The sequence below is a fragment of the Choloepus didactylus genome, chromosome 1 (assembly GCF_015220235.1).
Source record: "Choloepus didactylus isolate mChoDid1 chromosome 1, mChoDid1.pri, whole genome shotgun sequence".
Taxonomy (NCBI): Eukaryota; Metazoa; Chordata; class Mammalia; order Pilosa; family Megalonychidae; genus Choloepus; species Choloepus didactylus.
This window is the reverse complement of record NC_051307.1, coordinates 125825165-125844236: the sequence shown is the minus strand read 5'-3', so window position 1 is coordinate 125844236 and position 19072 is coordinate 125825165. Positions and strand designations below refer to the sequence as shown.

The 19072-nt window shown below is 39.2% G+C and overlaps 1 protein-coding gene across 5 annotated transcripts in view; it reads right to left on the bottom strand.

Annotated features, from left to right (window-relative positions):
• Positions 1-18560, bottom strand: part of GOLIM4 (golgi integral membrane protein 4) — an 86383-nt gene extending 67823 nt beyond the window's left edge. For 2 of the 5 annotated variants that reach the window (XM_037841256.1, XM_037841266.1), the window contains exon 1: positions 17707-18560. In XM_037841256.1, coding sequence (XP_037697184.1) covers positions 17707-17893 — 187 coding nt within the window. In that variant the 5' untranslated portion in view covers positions 17894-18560. The remainder of the gene's footprint in view (positions 1-17706) is intronic. The other 3 variants (XM_037841249.1, XM_037841282.1, XM_037841274.1) reach the window with 2 other exon arrangements.
• Positions 18561-19072: the final 512 nt, after the last annotated feature.

The following is a 19072-nucleotide window of genomic DNA, read 5'->3' as shown; positions in this document are numbered from 1 at the left end:
AATCCTACAACTCAACAAAATAGTACAAACAGCCCAATTATAAAATGAGCAAAAGATATGAAAATGTATTTTTCCGAAAAGAAAATACAAATGGCTAAAAAACACATGAAAAAATGTTCATCTTTACTAGCTATTAGGGAAATGCAAATCAAAACCACAATGAGACACCATCTCACATCAATAAAAATGGCTGCTATTAAACAAACAGGAAACAATAAATGCTGGAGAAGATGTGGAGAAACTGGAACTCTTACTCATTGCTGGTGGGGATGTATAACGAATGGTACAGCTTCTATGGAAAACAGTTTGGTGATTTCTCAGAAAACTAGATATTGAATTATCCTACAATCTGGCAATTGCACTTCTCAGTATATACCTAGACAATATGAAAGCAGTGACATGAACAGACAATTGTACATCAATATTCATGGCAGCACTGTTCACAATTGCCAAGAGATGGAAATAATATACAAGTGTCCTTCAACAGACAAGTGGATTAACAAAATGTGGTATATACATATGATGGAATACTATGCAGCAGTAAGAAGGAACAAGGTCCTGAAACATATAGCAACATGGATGAACCTTGAAGATACAATGCCGAGTGAAGTTACGTCAGACCAAAAGGAGAGACATTGTATGTTACCACTTCTATGAACCCTCTGAACAATGTAAAACCAATGTCTTATAATGTAGAATATTAGGGACCTAGTGATAGACAGAAGCTAGTGAGGGGGAATGATAATGTAATATGTTCAGGTATCTTAATGGTGGTGAATTCAAACGTATGGGAATGGATAGGGGTAACGATTGTTTGTTAATGGGATTGTAAGTATCGGAGCTGTACTGAAGGTGAATAGGATTAAAAGGCGTTGCTTAAAGGCATGTATCCCACAGATCAGCACCACAAATACAGATAAGTGCTTGCATGATACTTCTAAGGTATGACACTAGCACAAAAAACGTAAAATTATTGAGATTTTGCTAGACTAATATTAAGAACATTATTGCCCTTTTTGCCATGTCTATATATTAAAGCAAAACATATATTATGAAAATTTACTACATTATTAAAAGCAGAGTATGAGTCACTACAGGTAATTCTTATGTTTATCATTATTCACTTAAGCTAGCATCTCAGAATTTAAAAATCACAAAATCTTAACTTAAAAGGAATCTGAGTTAGAGCTAGTCCAACTGCCCTTTAAATATCTAAATAACCTCCATAACAATTCTCCCAAATGCTCAGACAAAGGCAGCAATTCCAAACCAGGGGTTTGTGAACTTGTTTCAGGACATTACTTTAGCAAACAGGCAGTAATTGGGTCTGCTTTAATTCCTACTTTTTAAATTAATAAATAATTTTTAATCATCCCTCTTATACTACACAAGTGGAAAAAGCATGTACCAAGTGAGCACGCATGATGGTTAACAGGGAACAGGTAAGCCAGCTCACATCCAGGCAGACCCTTGGGCAGTTTATCCCTTGACTGAGCAATGCGATCAAGGCTTGTGGTTTTGAACGTTGTTTTAGCTGTTTTTATTTTTGTTCATATTTTTAATTTGTACTGCTAACAGACCAATGCTTAGAGACAGGATGCATAAGGATATTAACTAAGCACTATTTGAATGACAATGATAGGATAATGACTTTGCAATTGTACTCAAAAGACTGCATTTAAATTGCATTAATCCCCAAAATAGTCAAGTATATCAAGAAGCTGCTAGCATTTAAAAAAAAAAGTCAAAGGAACCAAAACATTCATAAAAGCAGTATTTGATATTACCTGAATCTCTATTAATAGTAGAACAGATAAATTATGATAGATTTACATAAAGACATATTATTAGTAATGAACTATACTACACATAATAGTTTGGATGAATCTCACAATGTTAAGCAAAAGAACCCAAACATAAAAGAGTATATATTGTTTGACTGTATTTCTGTAGATACATCAAAAATACCACGGTGGTTATCTGACAGGAGTGGGGGATAAGTAGTGACCTTGAAAGGGGCACAAGGAGGCTGATGGGGTACTGCTATTGTTACATACTTTGATCTGGTTGCTGGTTACACAGATGTGTTTGTGAAAATTCAAGCTGTATGCTTATAGTTCAATAAATAAAATGTCAAAAAAAACAATGAAGGTTAGATTTGATTGGGCTATTCATTTACGTTTCATTTGTAAAGTTCTTGACTTTGACTCTTTCTTATCTTATAATCATTTAGATAAATAAAAAACAAATTAAAAAATTAAAACAATTGTTTACCTAAAGTCTGAAATGTAAGAACTCAATACATTAGGTCTAAAAGTAATGTTTTTCTAGTTTTAAAGCTACAATAAGCAATTAAATTCCAAAGTACATTTTAATATACTTCTGGTGCCAAAACCAACATTAGTTTGAATGTGTTAAAAAATGTATAAAAGTAATTCAGAGAAATTAAGTACTGTCACTTAAAAATGAGGAAAAGTAAAAAAATAGTCTTCATATATTAGGATATTATTAATTTTATTATTTTAAAATTACCTTTATTATATAATCATTTATAACACATGGAACAAATAAATTCTCTTTTATATAAAATTACTTTATCATTATCACAGATAAAATTATAAGATTATATATTATAATGAAAAACTACTCAGAATTAGAAGAAAAATTAGGCAACACTCTAATAATTGAGAAAAAATACAGTTAGGACTGTGGAGATCTGCTAACAAACTCCAGATCTGCCACCAACAAGCTGTGTGACCTCTGTCAGGTCAGTGCTCTCCAATGGAAATATAATGTGAACCACATTTGCAATATTTTTATTTCTAGTAGCCACATTTAAAAACGTAAGAAATGTATGCGCACTACAATATACTGTGTAATATCTCATGCAGCACAACAGTTAAAGTGAATTGCAATCACACCAAAAAAATAAAGTTGCTTATGAGAAAAATATTTCACATGGCTTCAGTTTTACATTTTAAATTCAAATTCATTAAAGTTAAATAAAATGAGAAATTCAATTCCTCAGTCACACTAGCAACATCCCAAGTGCAACTGCAACACATGACCAGTGGCTACACTACTGGACAACACAACATCAAGTCATTCTATCTCGATGAGGCTCACTTTCTTCATCAATAAATCAAAAAAAGTTATTCGAGATTAAGAATCGTAAATTCAGGTGCTTACACAGGCCAGGCCCAAAGCAATCCCAGTGGAAACTTTGACCATCCGGAGCACACATGCCCAATTCAAAGCAGGCAGCCAGTCATTTGTCAACCAGGAATGTAGGCCCAGCATGGCAAGTTATTACTACCTTTCAAACAAAGCTGGAAATCTGATGTTTATGTAAAATATCTTTCTTTTCCAATCACCGTGAAATTTTTCAAAGCACTGTGAGGGCTAAACAAAAACCTATCTGTGTACTAATGCTAGCAACCTGGTTCTATGAACATTGTTGCCTGCTCTACAATCTGTGATTTATTTAAAAAAGTAATCTGACTTTCACATCTGGAAGTTAAAAAACAGCTGGAGAATCAACTGAGAGGTGCGCTTCAAAGCCCCCTTGTGAAGTCAAGGTGAAGCTGCAGATGCATCAGGAGGTAGCAGCCTGTGGTGAATGTTAGCAGGATCCCAGAGTGAGCCTAAGCCCTGTCTACTCCCTGGGATGAGGAGAAGTCTGAAAAAGAATAAGATGATAAGGGAAAGCCCAGGCCCCTCATTTTAGATCAAGGACAATGTGCCATATAAAGACGGAAAGGATGGTGAAGCCAAATTCACCACAGTGACTATCTCACCACCTGGGTCCTCCAGGGCAGGTGAGATCCAAGGAGACATAAGGTAAGCATGCTGCTGACAATGGAAAGCTGCAGCAGTGAAGCAGGAATCAGTAACTAGAACAGCCATCAGCACCTTCTGTGGATTTGGTAGTGAGAGGGAAAGGAGGAGACAGGTTGGCAGGTGGATGCCAAGGTCACTTGTTCTTAAAAGTTCAGGTGATTCACCATCTGGGAATATTCCTAATTGTCTCACGGACTCTGAACATGGCAAAGTTCCCTTAGAGAAGGCAAAGTCAGAGAAAGCCTATTCTGTGATTGATGTTAAAGCCACATTTTTAGTCCAGGGTGAGTGAGCCTTGAAAACACAGAATTATTAGGATAAGCCCTAGGTTAGGATTCAAGCAACTTGAGTGTTAATCCCAAATGTGTCACTGCCTTGCTGTGTGACTTTTGTTTCCCCATATATGAAATGGTAATACTTTACATAAAAGTTGTTTTCAGGATCATGTGATCTGAAAAGTCTCAAGTAATTGCAAGGCATTTTTTATTATTTACCAAGCAATTACTAGTGGTTTCTTAGAGTGTAATTTATTAAATGCCATTCAAGTCCCTGATCAGGATTCTTCATTAATTTAGCAGGGGATTAGTTAGGAGTTTTAGAGGAACAGCAGTGAGCACTGATTAGCCCACAACAAATTCAGCCACACACAGCCATGTCTGTAGGGTTCATGGTGTGGGACCATGGGAGGTCAAATTTCAAGATGGACTGGAAAGAACCTCAGAAGGAAGAATTTGCCCTAAAGCAGTGGTTCTTAACCATTTCCAGGTCACTGATGCTTTGATGATCTGATAAAACTATGCCTTTGTCTTAGAGAAATGAACAAATACAAAACTGGCATATAATTTCAGGAAGTTCATGGCAATACTGAGGCTCCATCATGGAACCCAAATTTAAAATGTCACCCTTAAGGAAGAGAGGGTCACAAGACACACAACTAGGTCTTAATAAATGAGTTGTTCCAGGATAGAAGGCAGTTTTGAGAACAGCTAAAGGTCAACCATGAATACAAAGCAGTTTTTCATTAAAGATTCAGCCCCTACTCAAAGTATTGTTTCTACAGGAACCTCAGATGATGACTTCTTGGTGACTCACATGCAACTCACAAACACCATCATACAAGCTAACTAGTAGCTACTGACCCCTTGGACAGTTTCAACAGAAAAGAGAATCTTCCAGCTCAGTCCACATAGATCCTAACCAAACCCAGGGAGCAGAAGGTATATAAGAAAAGAACCATACAGCACATGTTAGTCATGTATTGTGGCACATGAAGGGAATTTTTCTTATTTTGACTTCTGGGTCAGAGAACAGAGAAGACACTGCATGCATGTCACCAGGTGCTTCAGATATTCATGTGAGTATCATTAAGAATAGGAGAAACCCACAGCAACCTAGAGTAACAGCGAGCATCATGGCAACAACTTGGTACCCACACATACATCAGTGGGATATGAGGCGAATCACAGATTCTGCAGAAATTTAATCACACTTCAACTTCTCACTGACAAAAGCAGAACTCTCCTTGATTTTTTAATGGAATATAGCCTCAAAAGCATTTTGGCAAAACATTCCTTAGCTATTTCTCAATCCAATCTTTTACAGAAATATATTTAGGAAAGTACAATGGGAATCAAATGAAAAAGATAAATTTTTATTATCTTATATACTTCTAATTACAAAAATATGTTTAGAAGAGTAAAGTCAAACTATTAATTTGTGATTACAACTGTTCAGAACACATTTAATGATCTTTTCACAACATACTCTAATACTCTACTCTTGATATTTTTAATATTGTAAAAGAATGCTCATATGCTGACAAAACTTTAAACTTGATTTTCAAAGTAGAGGTGAACAAGTTGAAATTATTAGTCATGCAATTAATTCTCCTTCCTTAAATCAAAGATGTTTATCTTTCTAAGAATAATGAAACCCTGTAAAAAAAACATTCTTTTGACTTTCAAATAGCAAGATCCTCACCAAAGACTGCAGTCTATAAAGTCAAAGAGAACATTGAGAAGCAAGTTAATATACCATATGAGAAAACACTCTGTACTGCATTCCCATCTACTTGCCAAAGAAACAGTCACTTGTGGAAGTGGGCAATTTTCTTATATTATTAGTGGGTTTTGAAACTCCTCAAGGACATGATGCCTTCCACTTTGGCATTTCCCTTGACAGCCCACCAGTTGGGTTTATACTTTAGGTTAACTGGAATTTTGACTCTTTCAGGCCACTTGGTTTAAATGCTAGATAATTTTCCTCTGAAGTGCCAAGATTTCAAATGCTACTTCTTGCTAACGTATTTCAAATTTAATAATTCACATTGTAATATGTAGTAAATTTTCTCTGGACATATAAAGTCATATAATTAAGAAAATCATTTAGAACAGTACCTAGTATATAGTACATGCTCAATGAAAATTAGTTTATGAAGACTAGGGTAATGACTATGACCAAAATCATATTCAAATAAGTATTCAGTTTGTGGTAGACAGCCAATAAGATGCCCCCAATGGTCCCTGCCTTCTGTTATTCACTCAAAAACCTAAGCAAGGGATGGATTTGGTGATTCAACTCTAATGAACAGAATATGAAAGAAGTAATGGAATATCACTTTCAAGACTGAGTTCTGAAAATACCTCAGCTTCTGTCTAGGGTGCTTGCAACTCTCTCGAGTGCTTTCTCTCAAGCGCTCTCTTGGATCTCCTGCCCAGTGGGTAGCCAGCCACCATGTTGTGAGGCAGCCCTGTGGAAAGACCCATGTGCATGGAATTGAAAGTGGATCTTCGGAGGCCTGCCAATCACCAGGAGCGAATCTGGAAGCAGATCCTCAATCCCAGTCGAACTTTGGGATGACTACAACCCTGGCCAACAGCTTGACTGTAAGCTCATGAGAGACAGAGTCAATGGCTAAGCCCAGATGCCTGTCCCACAGAAACTGTAAGATAATGTTTGTGGTTCTAAGCCAATTCAGTTTGGGGATAATACTATGCAGCAAAACATAATACAGATTTTGGAAGTGCGATGCTGCCATAACAAAAATCTAAAGGTAGAACTATGCAGTGGGCCTTGAGAAAACTGTTAATTAAAGTTTAAAGTGACTAGAACACACTGCTCACAGAATTTTGGACTTTGAGGAGATTGCCAGTGAGGGCTTAAAGGAAAGTAAGAAGACTTAGCAACATCCACGCTTATGTGGCCTGCCGTCATCTGCAATTATGTGCAAAGTAAAACAAACAAAAAATAAAGTGCCAAATGATCTGAGTGATGATCTGGCTAAGGAGATTTTGAAGCCAAGTGTTGAAGATGCTGCCTAGTTTCTCTGTTTATAGTAAAATTGAGGGAAGAGCTGCTAAACAAAAAGAAGCAAGGATTTGATGGTTCTGAAATTTCTCTGCCTCTCCAGACAGCAAACAATGTTAAACTAAAAAATGGTATCCTAGCAAAGATCAATTCCAGGGCACTACCTGAAAAACATGGTCTAAAGCTGAAGCCAAGGCTATGGCTATAAATTCATTTTGTTAAGACCTCAAAAAGATCAACAATGGTGCCTCAGGGTACTATCAAATCAGACAGTAGGACCTCCCAAGAGTTTAAGGGTGGTGATCCTCTTAGCTGTCTCAGCAGAAGCCCAAGGGAGAGACGGATTTAACCAAGATACAGGGGTACAGCTTTTGTCTAATGGGTAGGGCCAAGAAGTTTCACAAGAGACCCACAAAATTTTTGAGAGGATTTTATTAACAGAAACAGTACCCAATAAAAAGAGGCCATCAATCCCCAAAATTTGACTGATAGGAAGAAAGCTGAGAAAACTACTTAGCTGCAAACACATGCTACCTTTTATGAAAAAGGAAAGATGAGTGAAAGGGCAGCAAGAGCCCAAACAGTAGAGTCAAGAGCCTTGAAAAGTTACTCCTAGAATTTGAGACTCAATCAGGAAGATTTGCCTAGCCGGATTTCAGAACTGCTATAGCCAGTGACTCCTGTCAACTTCACTTTTTCTATCTTTTTCAATAGGAATATGTATAGTCATATGTAAAATAATAGGTAAAATATCTCAGGCCTGCCTCACCATTGTATATTGGTTGTTTTGAGGCAGATAACTTGACTCTTTGGTTTCACAGCTCTACGGATGAAGAGGGCCCCTACTTAGTGAGTTGTACTTAAGGAACTACAACCAAGGAGCCACACCAACAACTGGATCTAATGTAGTTGACTTCTGGATTTTGAAAGGATGCTCACCTACAAAGTAAAGAGTTGTTTTTCATATTGTAATAGAAATGATGTTTGACATCGATAAAATTTAACATGTTTTACAACATCAAAAAGTCATTTAAAAATTTCCTCTGCTTTTAAGATATTGATGTAATAGGACAGGAATTATTGCTTTGTATTATTAAATCTCACTAATGTAAAACTTGATAAACTGCTCTACACTAACCAAGTCATAAAATAATTACCAACTGCCCAATTTTAATGCATGTTTATAGTATTTATTTTATAGCATCACACAGCTGTTGTCAAGAGAGCACCCAAGCAGTGTCAAAGTTGCTTTAAATATCTCGATGTGCAGATTTCTTATTGTAGTTTGTAACAAAAATACCACTTAAAGAAGGGGTTTTAAATGAGACATGAACTGAGCAATAGAATGTTTGACTCTACTAAAATGATTGTATTTTTGTTAATCTACTTACTTTCAAAGGAAAGCAAATGGTATCATCCAGATGTTCCATAATGTCTTATCCTTCAGAATGACAGCACATCTGTTGCTTTTCTATTTACCATCTACCATGTTGTGGCATTTTATATATGAAAAAATAGTTAAAGCAATACTTTTTAAAATGTCAGGGAGCAATTTATTTCATGCCCATGTTCCTCAAGGCTCTGAGCCTATTTATTGATGCTTATTAGTGAAGAGCGATGACTGACACGTCCTCTGCATAAGCACTCATGGGCTAATAAAAACAAAGAGCATAAATATTCAATCAGAAACATACAGCAGTAATTGAAAATAGCAGGGATCGTTTCTGCTAGAACTGAGAGGAGGAGAATGTCGGCCTACAAAGACAACCCAGCACAGTGGAGGAACACCGTGTTGTACTGGAAGTCAGGATATGTGAGCTTTGTACTCAGCTTGAGACACATGGTAAGTGATTTATCTGCCCCAGGAGTCCATTTTCTTAACTGCAAAATTCAGGGTTTGTATTAGATTTGATCAGTAATGCATTAAGCTTCAGACATGCAGAATCCTCCACCCATGTAAAACCTATACAAGTCCTGCGAGTTAACAAATATTCAGTTTTTCCCCAAAAAAAGACTTCTGAAAAGGAAATTTTACACCATTACCTTGTAAATGAAAAATCTGATTTACATGCCATTAATGGATGGGAACTGTAAAAATTAAATACAATCAAACAACAAAACAATTAAATTCTAGCAATCAGGCTGATGACTGCCTGAAGTCTGCTCTCTCTAGAAAAATGAATGAGTAACTGTAGCTAGGAGAGAGCATCAAAACTGAGTTTCTCCTTAACTGGTCAAGAAAGCACGAAAGGGAATTGAAAAGGGCATGTCTTTCATTATATGATTCAGTGTATTGCATGCAACATCTATATACTACCTAAAATCAACTCCAGTACCAACCAAAATCATCTTTCATGTCCTACACTCCAGAAATACTGTATCAAATAATCACGCCTATTACTTCTGATTTTAAATTTTATCTTGAATCCTCATATGACCCACCCAACCTACTTTCTCAAAAACCATTAATATTATCACAAGACAAAACTTTAAAATAGTTTTGAGGGCAGTAGAGTATTGTGAAAAGAATCCAGGCTTGGAAGTCAGATTAAGGTTCTAAATTTTTCATTATCTTGACACTGGCAAGTTAATTAACCCTGTTGAGCCTCAGTTTGCTCACGTGCAAAGTAGAGACAATAAAATCATATTAAGTGCTGTTGTCACAGTTAGTAAAATAATGCACATAACATGCTTAGCAAAGTATCTGAACAAGAGTCACTCAATAAATGCTACATATTAAAAATAATTTACTTTCTTCAAATAAACTTTCAAAATTTTGTCCAAATAAACCAAATGGTAGCCTGAAAGGAAAAAGACAGTATACCATTTTTCTCTTTAGCCTACCTGAATTTTAAGACACATGTGTACATACACACACACACACACACACACACACACACGTTTTCACTTCCAAACAAAGCTTCAAAACCCACAAACTATTAGCAAATGTAGCAAACACATTTTATTCTCAATGATAAAATGAGAACACTCAGTTGTCAAAATGAAAAACAGCAGTTCTAAATTTGCTACCATGTAAAGTGTTTTGAGGTTTTTTTTTTCCCCAAAAAAGGTCAATGAAGAAAAGACAAAGTGAGAATGTCTTAAATCAAATCAAAGACAGGCAGTTTGGGCACAAAACTCTGAAAAGAGCCCAATTTAGGCCCCAGCTAATAATGCTGTTACCTAGTAGATGCAGTAAATGGTGGATAAAATAAAAAGCAGCCCAATACTAACCCAACAACAGCAGACCTAGTCACCCAATAAATGGCTGCAGTAATGTGCTCCAGGACTCATGCTAGTCACTTTTGATGTATTGTTTCTAATATATGCAAGTGTGCAAGAGAGACCTTGTTATCCCCAATTCAAATATGAAGAAATAGAGGTTGAGAGGTTAACTTGCCTACTCCAGGTCACCCCAACGGTAAATACCAGAGTCATACTCAAACCTCATCTGATACCTAACCTAAACTCATTATTCTCCCTTCACTCTTCACTCTTCCCTGTTGATTTTCTTTTTTTTGAGGACAAGTTGTGGGCAACCATCTTCCTCACTGTGTCTTTGAAAACTCATCATGTGATATTAGTCCCTTTTTCTCTGCCCTCCCTCCTCTGGATTCTCTCCAAGTCTTTGCTTTTTTGGTCCACACCTTATTCAGTCTTTATTTCCCCAACTCCAATTCACTCATATCGGAGACACTGTAATCTCATCTTGTGCCCTAGCTCTATAGGAAACTGTTCTTGCTAAGGCATGCAAGAATAAAAATAATATAAAAAATAGGGTAAGGCATCCAGTTCACCTGGGCCTTAAACTAAGGGTTCAGAGATAATGAGTAATTCTCTTGCATGATCAGCCAATGTTTAGTCAGACACCAACTGCCTAATTACAGAGTGGGCATGTTCTGATTTACCAGTGATGACTAAGGCAGACACATAGTGTGCAATGGATTAAAATTTCTTGTGCAACCATATATATTTAACAGAATACTTCACTGAGTCAGATTTTCAAAAGTTATCTAGAAGCTTTTATCCTTTAATCAGGGAATGCATGTTAAGGCAGGGCTCTACATAAAAATAAAAACTACTGAAGTTAAGAGTATTTATTTCTGTTCCATTTTTAAAATAATACACCAATTAAAGAAAAATGGCTTGATAAGTATCTCCTTTTAACTGTAAGAAACATTTCAGTGAAGACATCTATTTAATAGAAAATACCTGATATTTATAAGTCCCAACTTTGTACTTTAAACTGAGTACATCTAGCATTCATTGCCCACACTTGTGACTCTAAATTACTGAGGTTTGTGAACCATTCCATTCTGCCTGAGGTTCCTCAATAGTCCAAATGCAAGCTATACTCTTCTAAGCATTGTACACTGGGTTAACACCATTGATTCTCAGGCAACCTATTATTAACATTATTACCCTGATTATTATATACAATGAAACTGAATTACAGAAAAAGTTAAGTAACTTGCCCAGTATCACACAGCTAATAAAGAGGACAGGAGGAAATCAAATCCAAGTGCTCTGACTCTTGAGCCCAAACCCACTACACTTCACTGTCTACCATATTTAAACACATTTACAGGCAGAGAGAAAATACCACATAGGTATGCAGGCCTACTATTTATTGAGCACCTACAATGTGCCAGGTGGAGAAGAAGGAATTTTAAAAAGCCTAGTTCTGAGTTGAAGGAGGGTTTAAATAAAAAAAAAAAAAGAAACAGATTTAGGGTAGGTTGAAAACAAAGTGCCCAGTTACAATATGATATGTTATGCTTAGGCTAGCAGGCCATCCTGAGTGCTGGGAGAACCCAATGAAAATGATGACTAACATAGATGACAACTGTGACATTTAGAAACACCAAACTTTTTTTTTAAATAATGGTGATAAATTTACCTGGAATAGGAGGACAAGCGACCTTATGTAAACCTTTTTTTGATGGCTTCTGGTCTTCAATGGGAAGACCAGGAGTGCTGAAATACTGTAATTGTGTTTTAGGAATGTGGCGCTCTTTGCCTCTAAACAAAATGTTTTGGTTTTTGTTTTTTTGTTTTTTGTTTTTTGTTTTTTTTTCATTTAAATAGTTACACATCTTTCCTAAATCTTATTTTTCACACAGTTATTGCCTGTCTCTGTCACACCCTTTCCTTCTGATATGATCCAGAAAGTTAATTAGTAACTATACTCTAATTCTAAGCTTAAACTGTTAGGGGAAGATCCTTTCTCCAGAGTAAAGTACACTAGATTTATGCCCATTTATTTATTTTTTTCTTGCTGCTCAGATCCCCCTTGTCCCTCCAGCCCCCTTCCTGCTTATTACCAGGTTTCAGTTCTGCATAAGTGAAGGTGACACACATAACCACCAGAAGTATAAATGCTTTATTTATTTCTCTTCATTTTCTCCTAGAAACTTTTTTCTGACTACAACTGACAAAACAACCTACTAGAAAGTATGGAACATGTTAGAAAATTTAGTGTTGCCCTTGTTCTATCAAAATCACAAATTCAAATATTAAATTATTTGAAAGACATGGTTCTTAAATTATTAACAAAATGAATTGGTAGAGATTTCATTTTTATAATTTACTATTTGTTCACATAATTTCAAAACCAAAATGTTATGTTTAGCAAATGATATTTTCAGCCAGGTAAATTCAAATCAGAAGCTGATATTCTAGGAGCTACCCTACTGCTTTAAGCAGAATTGCCTTCAGACCTGCTCTCCTCCGTGGCTTCAGACAGGCCTATTTTCAGAACTGCTGCCATTTCCTGAATTCACAATCACTGGAGGACTTCAGGTGCCGGATACATATGCCTCAGCTGCCCCTGCCCAGAGCTCTGGAACAGTTCTGAGAACCAATTCAAGTACAACTTAGCCAATCGCACCAGAACAGAATTTCTGTACAACCAGGAGTCTGGACAAGCTAATGCTGAATAGGAGTAAAGAGAACACAGCAGAGCAGTTCAACCAAACACTGGTTCTCACAGTTGGAACAGTTTTGCTACCAAGTGTGTAGACACAATCCAATGCCCCCTAGTCCCAAAAGAGAGATAAATTGTCCCTAGGAATTTTGGGCTAAAAAGTTTGCTGTGGAAAGAGATGATTCTGTGGAAGACTGGGAATTGGGATTTTCTATTTGCACTCATCTAATAATACATAATCATCTCTATATCACTTTTTGAGCATCTGCTGTATGCTAGGCATTATGCGTAGTAATCTGTAACATCTTCACATTGATCCTCTGAAGTTGACATAAAGAGATGAGGAAACACAGACTTAGAGAGGTTAAGTAATTGGGCCTAGTTCACTAGTGGAGCTAGATTTGAAGACAGATTTGGGTCCACAGTCCATGTCCTTAACCACTCTGCTAAGAATTTCTGAGAAAATGAAACAAATAATAAAGGTACAGATGGAGTGGTTAAGGTCAATAAGATTTTCTTCTTCGTCCCAAAAGGAACAGAGAATACACTCTAAAGAAGACCATAAGAAATAATGATATTTGCATCAAAGAGCCTGTCTACTAAATCTAAAAAGCCTAGTCCAAAAACTTCTGGTTAAAAATGGATACCACCATCTGCTGGAAACATGAGGGTAGAGAAAGTTGTTGGCTTTTAGCTGCCGGTATCTATTCACCTGACTTCAGCAATAGTCCCCAGTTGTCAAATGGGGATAAATCCTTCTGGCACTCTGTCCCTGTCGTTCAGGAAGAGCCTTATTCCCACCTGTAGAGCCTGTGAATTAGGCCTTCGCCAATGGGCATGTGCCAACCCCACCTCACCCCAACCCCAGCAACAATGATTGGTTCAGGGATGGGCATAAGTCCTTAATTGGTCCAACCAAACTGCTGGAACCACTGAGAAGAGAATCTCACTTAACCAGTGGAACTGAACTGAAAGTAAATGACCCAGGAGCTTCTGGTAGCAACATATGAAGGCTGAGAAGTCATCCCAGCAGAGGAAGAGCATGGGGTTAATGGAAGAATATCATTAATTCACACAAGAATCTCCTTTCTCTGCACTCCAGGCTAGCATTTGTGTTTCCCAGGCAATTGGAACTCTGATTAGAGAGAGATAATTTTAAGATTATGCAGTATTCGGGAGCACTAGGCAGAGTTTCAGATGCTGTAAGAGTAAAACTCCTGAAGGCAGAGAGAGGGACTGCAGTTTAGCATCTAGGTACAAAAAAGGGACCTGGTAACTATAAAAATAAATTCTACCAATTTCAAAATTTGCCCATGGCAAACATGAGAAAGAGAAATGAGTTATAATCTTACCACAGACAGGGACTCTACACTCCCCACATAACAATCAAAGTACTTACTATGTACCAGGTATGTACTAGGAGCTTTAAAGGCATTTTCTTGCTTAATCCTCAGAATACCCCAGGAAATAGATTATTCTGGTCTTAATTTTATAAATAAGAAAATTGAGGCCCAAATTCACACCAAAAGTTGCAGATCCAGAATTTGAACTCCAGTCTGTCTTTTTTACCACAAATCATAGTCTCAGCTTTTAATCACCTGTTCAAGGTAAAAACAAAACAAAACAAACAAACAAAAAAAAACTCAAATGTTTTCGAGTCCAGGCAAGTGAAGTGGTTCAATTTTAAGATTATAGAGCTGGGGCTCTCACCTTTGGTTGCCAACTGAAATCACTTTGGGGTGCATTAAAGACTATAGAAGCCTGGGTTCCACCCCCACAAATCATGCTTTAATTCATCTGGGAGCTCCCCAGGTTATTTTAACTAACAGTCAAAGTTAAGAAAGACTGTGTAAAGATCATGTGAAAGGTGCATGGCCCACTAGAAAGCAGTTAAATTTCTCTTTAAGTTAAGTAAACTTGGTGCTGGCCACCAGTATGTGACCCATGCCACATTCCTCAGTACAGTTAAGGTACAGCATGAAAGAAAAAGACAAACACATACAAAGACATAAGCATAGACACAGATACAGGTATTGGTATTTGTTTTTAGTGGCAGTGGCATTGCCTAGTCTGGGAACTTTCCCATTCCAACTCCCCAGCACACACACATAAACACACACCTCCAACTTCAACATCAAAATGCACTTGGGGTTAGAAGTAACCAACTTTCAGATTAAGCACTGGAATACAAATGCATTTCTAAACCGAAGATGACAAAAATACGCTCACTTAACAAATGTATACCTTCAGTATTATAGGACTAAACCATTTAACGTCTTCCAACAGTCATTTTTTTAAAGGAGGCCACTCATAATTGACTCTGCTCTTAAACCTCTTAATCCAGGCCAAGAGACCCTGCCTAACTAAACAATTCTGAAGAAAATAGAGTCTGATATCCTAAAACCTATCCATCAGGTGGTACAGAGCACTGAGTAAAATGCCATTTGACCTGGAAAGCTTCATCATAAAATCTTCACCAAACAGCCTGTGAAATCCAAAGTAAATGCTATAGAAGTTAGTTGTCAACAGTGAATGTGGTAATATACTAAAAAAAAAAAAAAAATTAGCCTACTTAGGCAATCATTCTTCACGCATAATTATGTTGCAATTGTTTACAGCAGCACAACTCAGGAGGAAATGGCAAAAGAGAAAATTAAGAAATGTACTCGAAGACCATTCATTCAAACTAACTAAAACATTTTCATTTCTTGCTGCAAAGCAAAAGTTGAGGATTTTAATGATACTGTCCTACCACTTACCACCCCTCTCCCACTACCAACACCAAGGGTGGCAATTAAAAGGAGGAAGAAATTATAAATTCATATTCAAAATAGAATACTGCAAATAAAAGCCATGATTCAGACATCAGGACCTCAATCAAAAAGTTCCAGCACTGGCAGTTCAAGCAATGAGCCATTTGGGCAATGTTTTTTTTGTTTGTTTTATTTATTTATTTATTTTTTATTGCTCTGTCTGGTTTTCAAAGCAAAGCAAAGGAAGTGAAATCTGAGAAAGCAGGTAAAAGTATTTGGGATTAAATTTTCTCACTACAGTTCAGAATAATTATTCGTTGATGGAATAAATATATATTGATCCACTCAGAGTATCAGGCATTGTGTGGTGCTGAGGATTTAATGTGAACATGCAAGCACCTGCCCTCACGGATCTTCTAAATAAAGAGACCAGGGCATGCAAACTCATATAAACCACCACACACGCCACTTCCAGGCATATTTTTAAAAATCCAGTCCTGTTGTTGTACTATTAGCAAATTTTTCCCTTGATTATAACTATACAGAACTTCACAGGGAAGCCACCGATGTCATATAAATAGTATTAAATAAATGCATATTTACCCTTCTCATCTCAACTGTAACTCATGGGTAAATCTCAACAAGTCTAAAGAAAACAAAAATTTTTTAATCTAAGGCTGTACCATATTTTCCTTTTGAACCAAGCCCAGCTGGCATAGTTTCATTGCCTGTGGCTATACAGCTTCAGAAAGCTAAAAATACTTTCTTTTCTTCTAAGTTTGGAAAGAGCAAATAATAACCAGCAATCAGCTGTGTATCATTTTCTCTCATCTTAAATATTTTACCAGAAAACTCTCAAAATAGCTGGAGTAACAAAAAGGCATTTATTTTATATCTGTGTACACATACACAGACAGAAACATCTATCCAGTTTGTATCTTCCTAGTAATATCAGACAAGCTACAGTTGCATTATCAGCAAAAACTGCCAACATTTTCACTAGATACAGCTTCTTTTTTATTATTTTTTTCTGGTTGGCAAGAGGGCTGCGTGTGCTGAAAACTCACCAAAAATATAAGTGAACGCTTTTGAAAAATATGTATATGATAACTATGCCCTTAAGAAGACTACATAGGGCTTACTTTGCAGTCACACATTTATGTTTTCGAAATTTACATTAAATAAGATTGTCTCCCCCCAAGTTGTGCTTGCTGTGTCTGGCAAAGTGTTAAACTGTGTTTCTCCTCTTTGATTTCCCAAAGCTAATTGGTGCACACACACCAAACACATCGTCCCCTCTGGTATGAACCAAAGCTATTCAGGAAGACAAATCATTTTTGTCAAAAGCATACCTGCAGGATAGTGAACAGTAAGTAATGTGGACTTTTTTCCAACATACACAACAAATCAAAAGTCACCCGATTAAGTTAACAAAATTGAGAAGTCTGACAAACTCTCTGGTTACTAGGCGTCTGACTAAGTCAACTGGAAAGGAAAAACCTAGAAATCTCGGAAAGCTGAGATATGCTGGCAGAAGAGGCAAGAGGGCTACTGGTTTGCCTAACGAGACTGTGGCTGGGCCTTTGACAAGTGCTTGGGTAAAGGACTCCGTGTGTACCCGCCCACCAACCGCCGTGCGGGACAAGCGGCTGGTACTGCCAACTTCAAACGTGTCCCTAGGGAAGAAGCGGGAGGATGAGGATGTCATATCCCCTGGCATCCCAGAGGGCTGGCAGCCCTGCATCCCTCGCCTCTGACGTCCCTGGAGGTCGGAGGAGGCACCCGCAATGCCCAAGGCTCACCAAAGCCACTTTTCCGGCCCGGGCGCGGGAGGCGCGGGGCAAAGTTGGCCACCGGCCGCGCGCGTCCCGTTAAACGTACCTTGTAACTGGGCGGAAAGGGACTCCTGGTGCTGCTGGTACTTGAGCGCCACAGCCTCGGCTTTCCGCAGCTGAGTCTGCAGCTCGTAGTAGAGCATCGCACCATAGAGAAAGCCGAACACCACAGTCAGTAGCAGCAGCGTCTGGAAGATCCTCTTCTGCTTTCGCGAGCACATCCCGTTTCCCATAGTCCCGCCTGGATCCCGCGCCGCGGCCGCCGCCGCCGTCTCCTCCTCCTCCTCCTTCTCACCTCAGCCCGAGCCAGGGCCTCAGCTGCAGGCGCCGCAGGACGTAGCCGGCCGCAGCATGAAGAGGAGACGCGAGACACAAAAGCACGGCCGGAGGGAAGTGGCGCCCGCCTCAGCCCCCGCGCGCCAAGGGGCGCTCAGCCATCGACGCCGACAGGGCAGCCGCAGCCAAACTTTTCCAAGGCTTGCTGTCTGCGAATGCCCGGGCCCAGGAGGGGGCCCTGCGCATACTTCAGAACTTACTGCCCTCGCACCTTCGCCCAGGCGCTGCCTGCCTTTTCTCCTCCTTTCCACTTTTTGGCCCCGCGGTCCCCAGCGGCAACCGGAGTCCCGCCCGGGTCACTCCCCGCCCCCTCGCGGCGGCTCCCTCTGCGCGACTTTGTTGCCACCTAAAGGAGGGAGTGCGCGCCCAACAAAGGGAACCCGGCTCCCGGCGCCCAGTGCCTCCGCGCGCGCCCCGCCCGGGTGGGTGGATGAGTCGAAGCCGGCTACCCGGACCGGGGTTGGGTGCTGCGGGCCGGTGTCACTGACCGGGCTGCGTGAATCTCGGCCGCCGCCGCCTCCCACCCAACTTACGTGTCACCCACGGTCCCGCTACTCTGGCCAACAGGATTCCGAGAGGAAGTCCCACTCGGGCTCCCAGCTCATTGGACCTGTCCGAGCCGCCGCTCCCTCCCTTCGGGGAGGCAGTGCCGGGCTTGATTGGACGCCCGCTTTGTCCGTCCGACCCCGGGGCTGCTCCTTCCCGCCCACCGTGGGGACTGGCAAGGGGCTCCGTGGGGAACTCAGCAGCCTGGCGCCGGGGTGCGCCCACGTGGAGTCGCGACGGTTGGGGAAAGGCGGCGGAGGGAGGAGCGAATAGGTTGTGATGGGTGGGGACGTGTCCCGGCCTGCGGCTGGTTGAGCTGCGCTGTGCACGTGTACGTGTCATATGTGTGTGTGTGTACGAGAGAAAGAAAGAAACAGGGATGTGTGTGTGTGTGTGTAAGATACAGCACTCAACACACCTGGAGAGAGGAGTACGATGCATATATATGCGAGGGAGTAATTGGGAGTAACTACGTACACTCTGCTGAGTACCCTTTACTTCTTAAACAGTAGCAGATACTGCGGGCACGC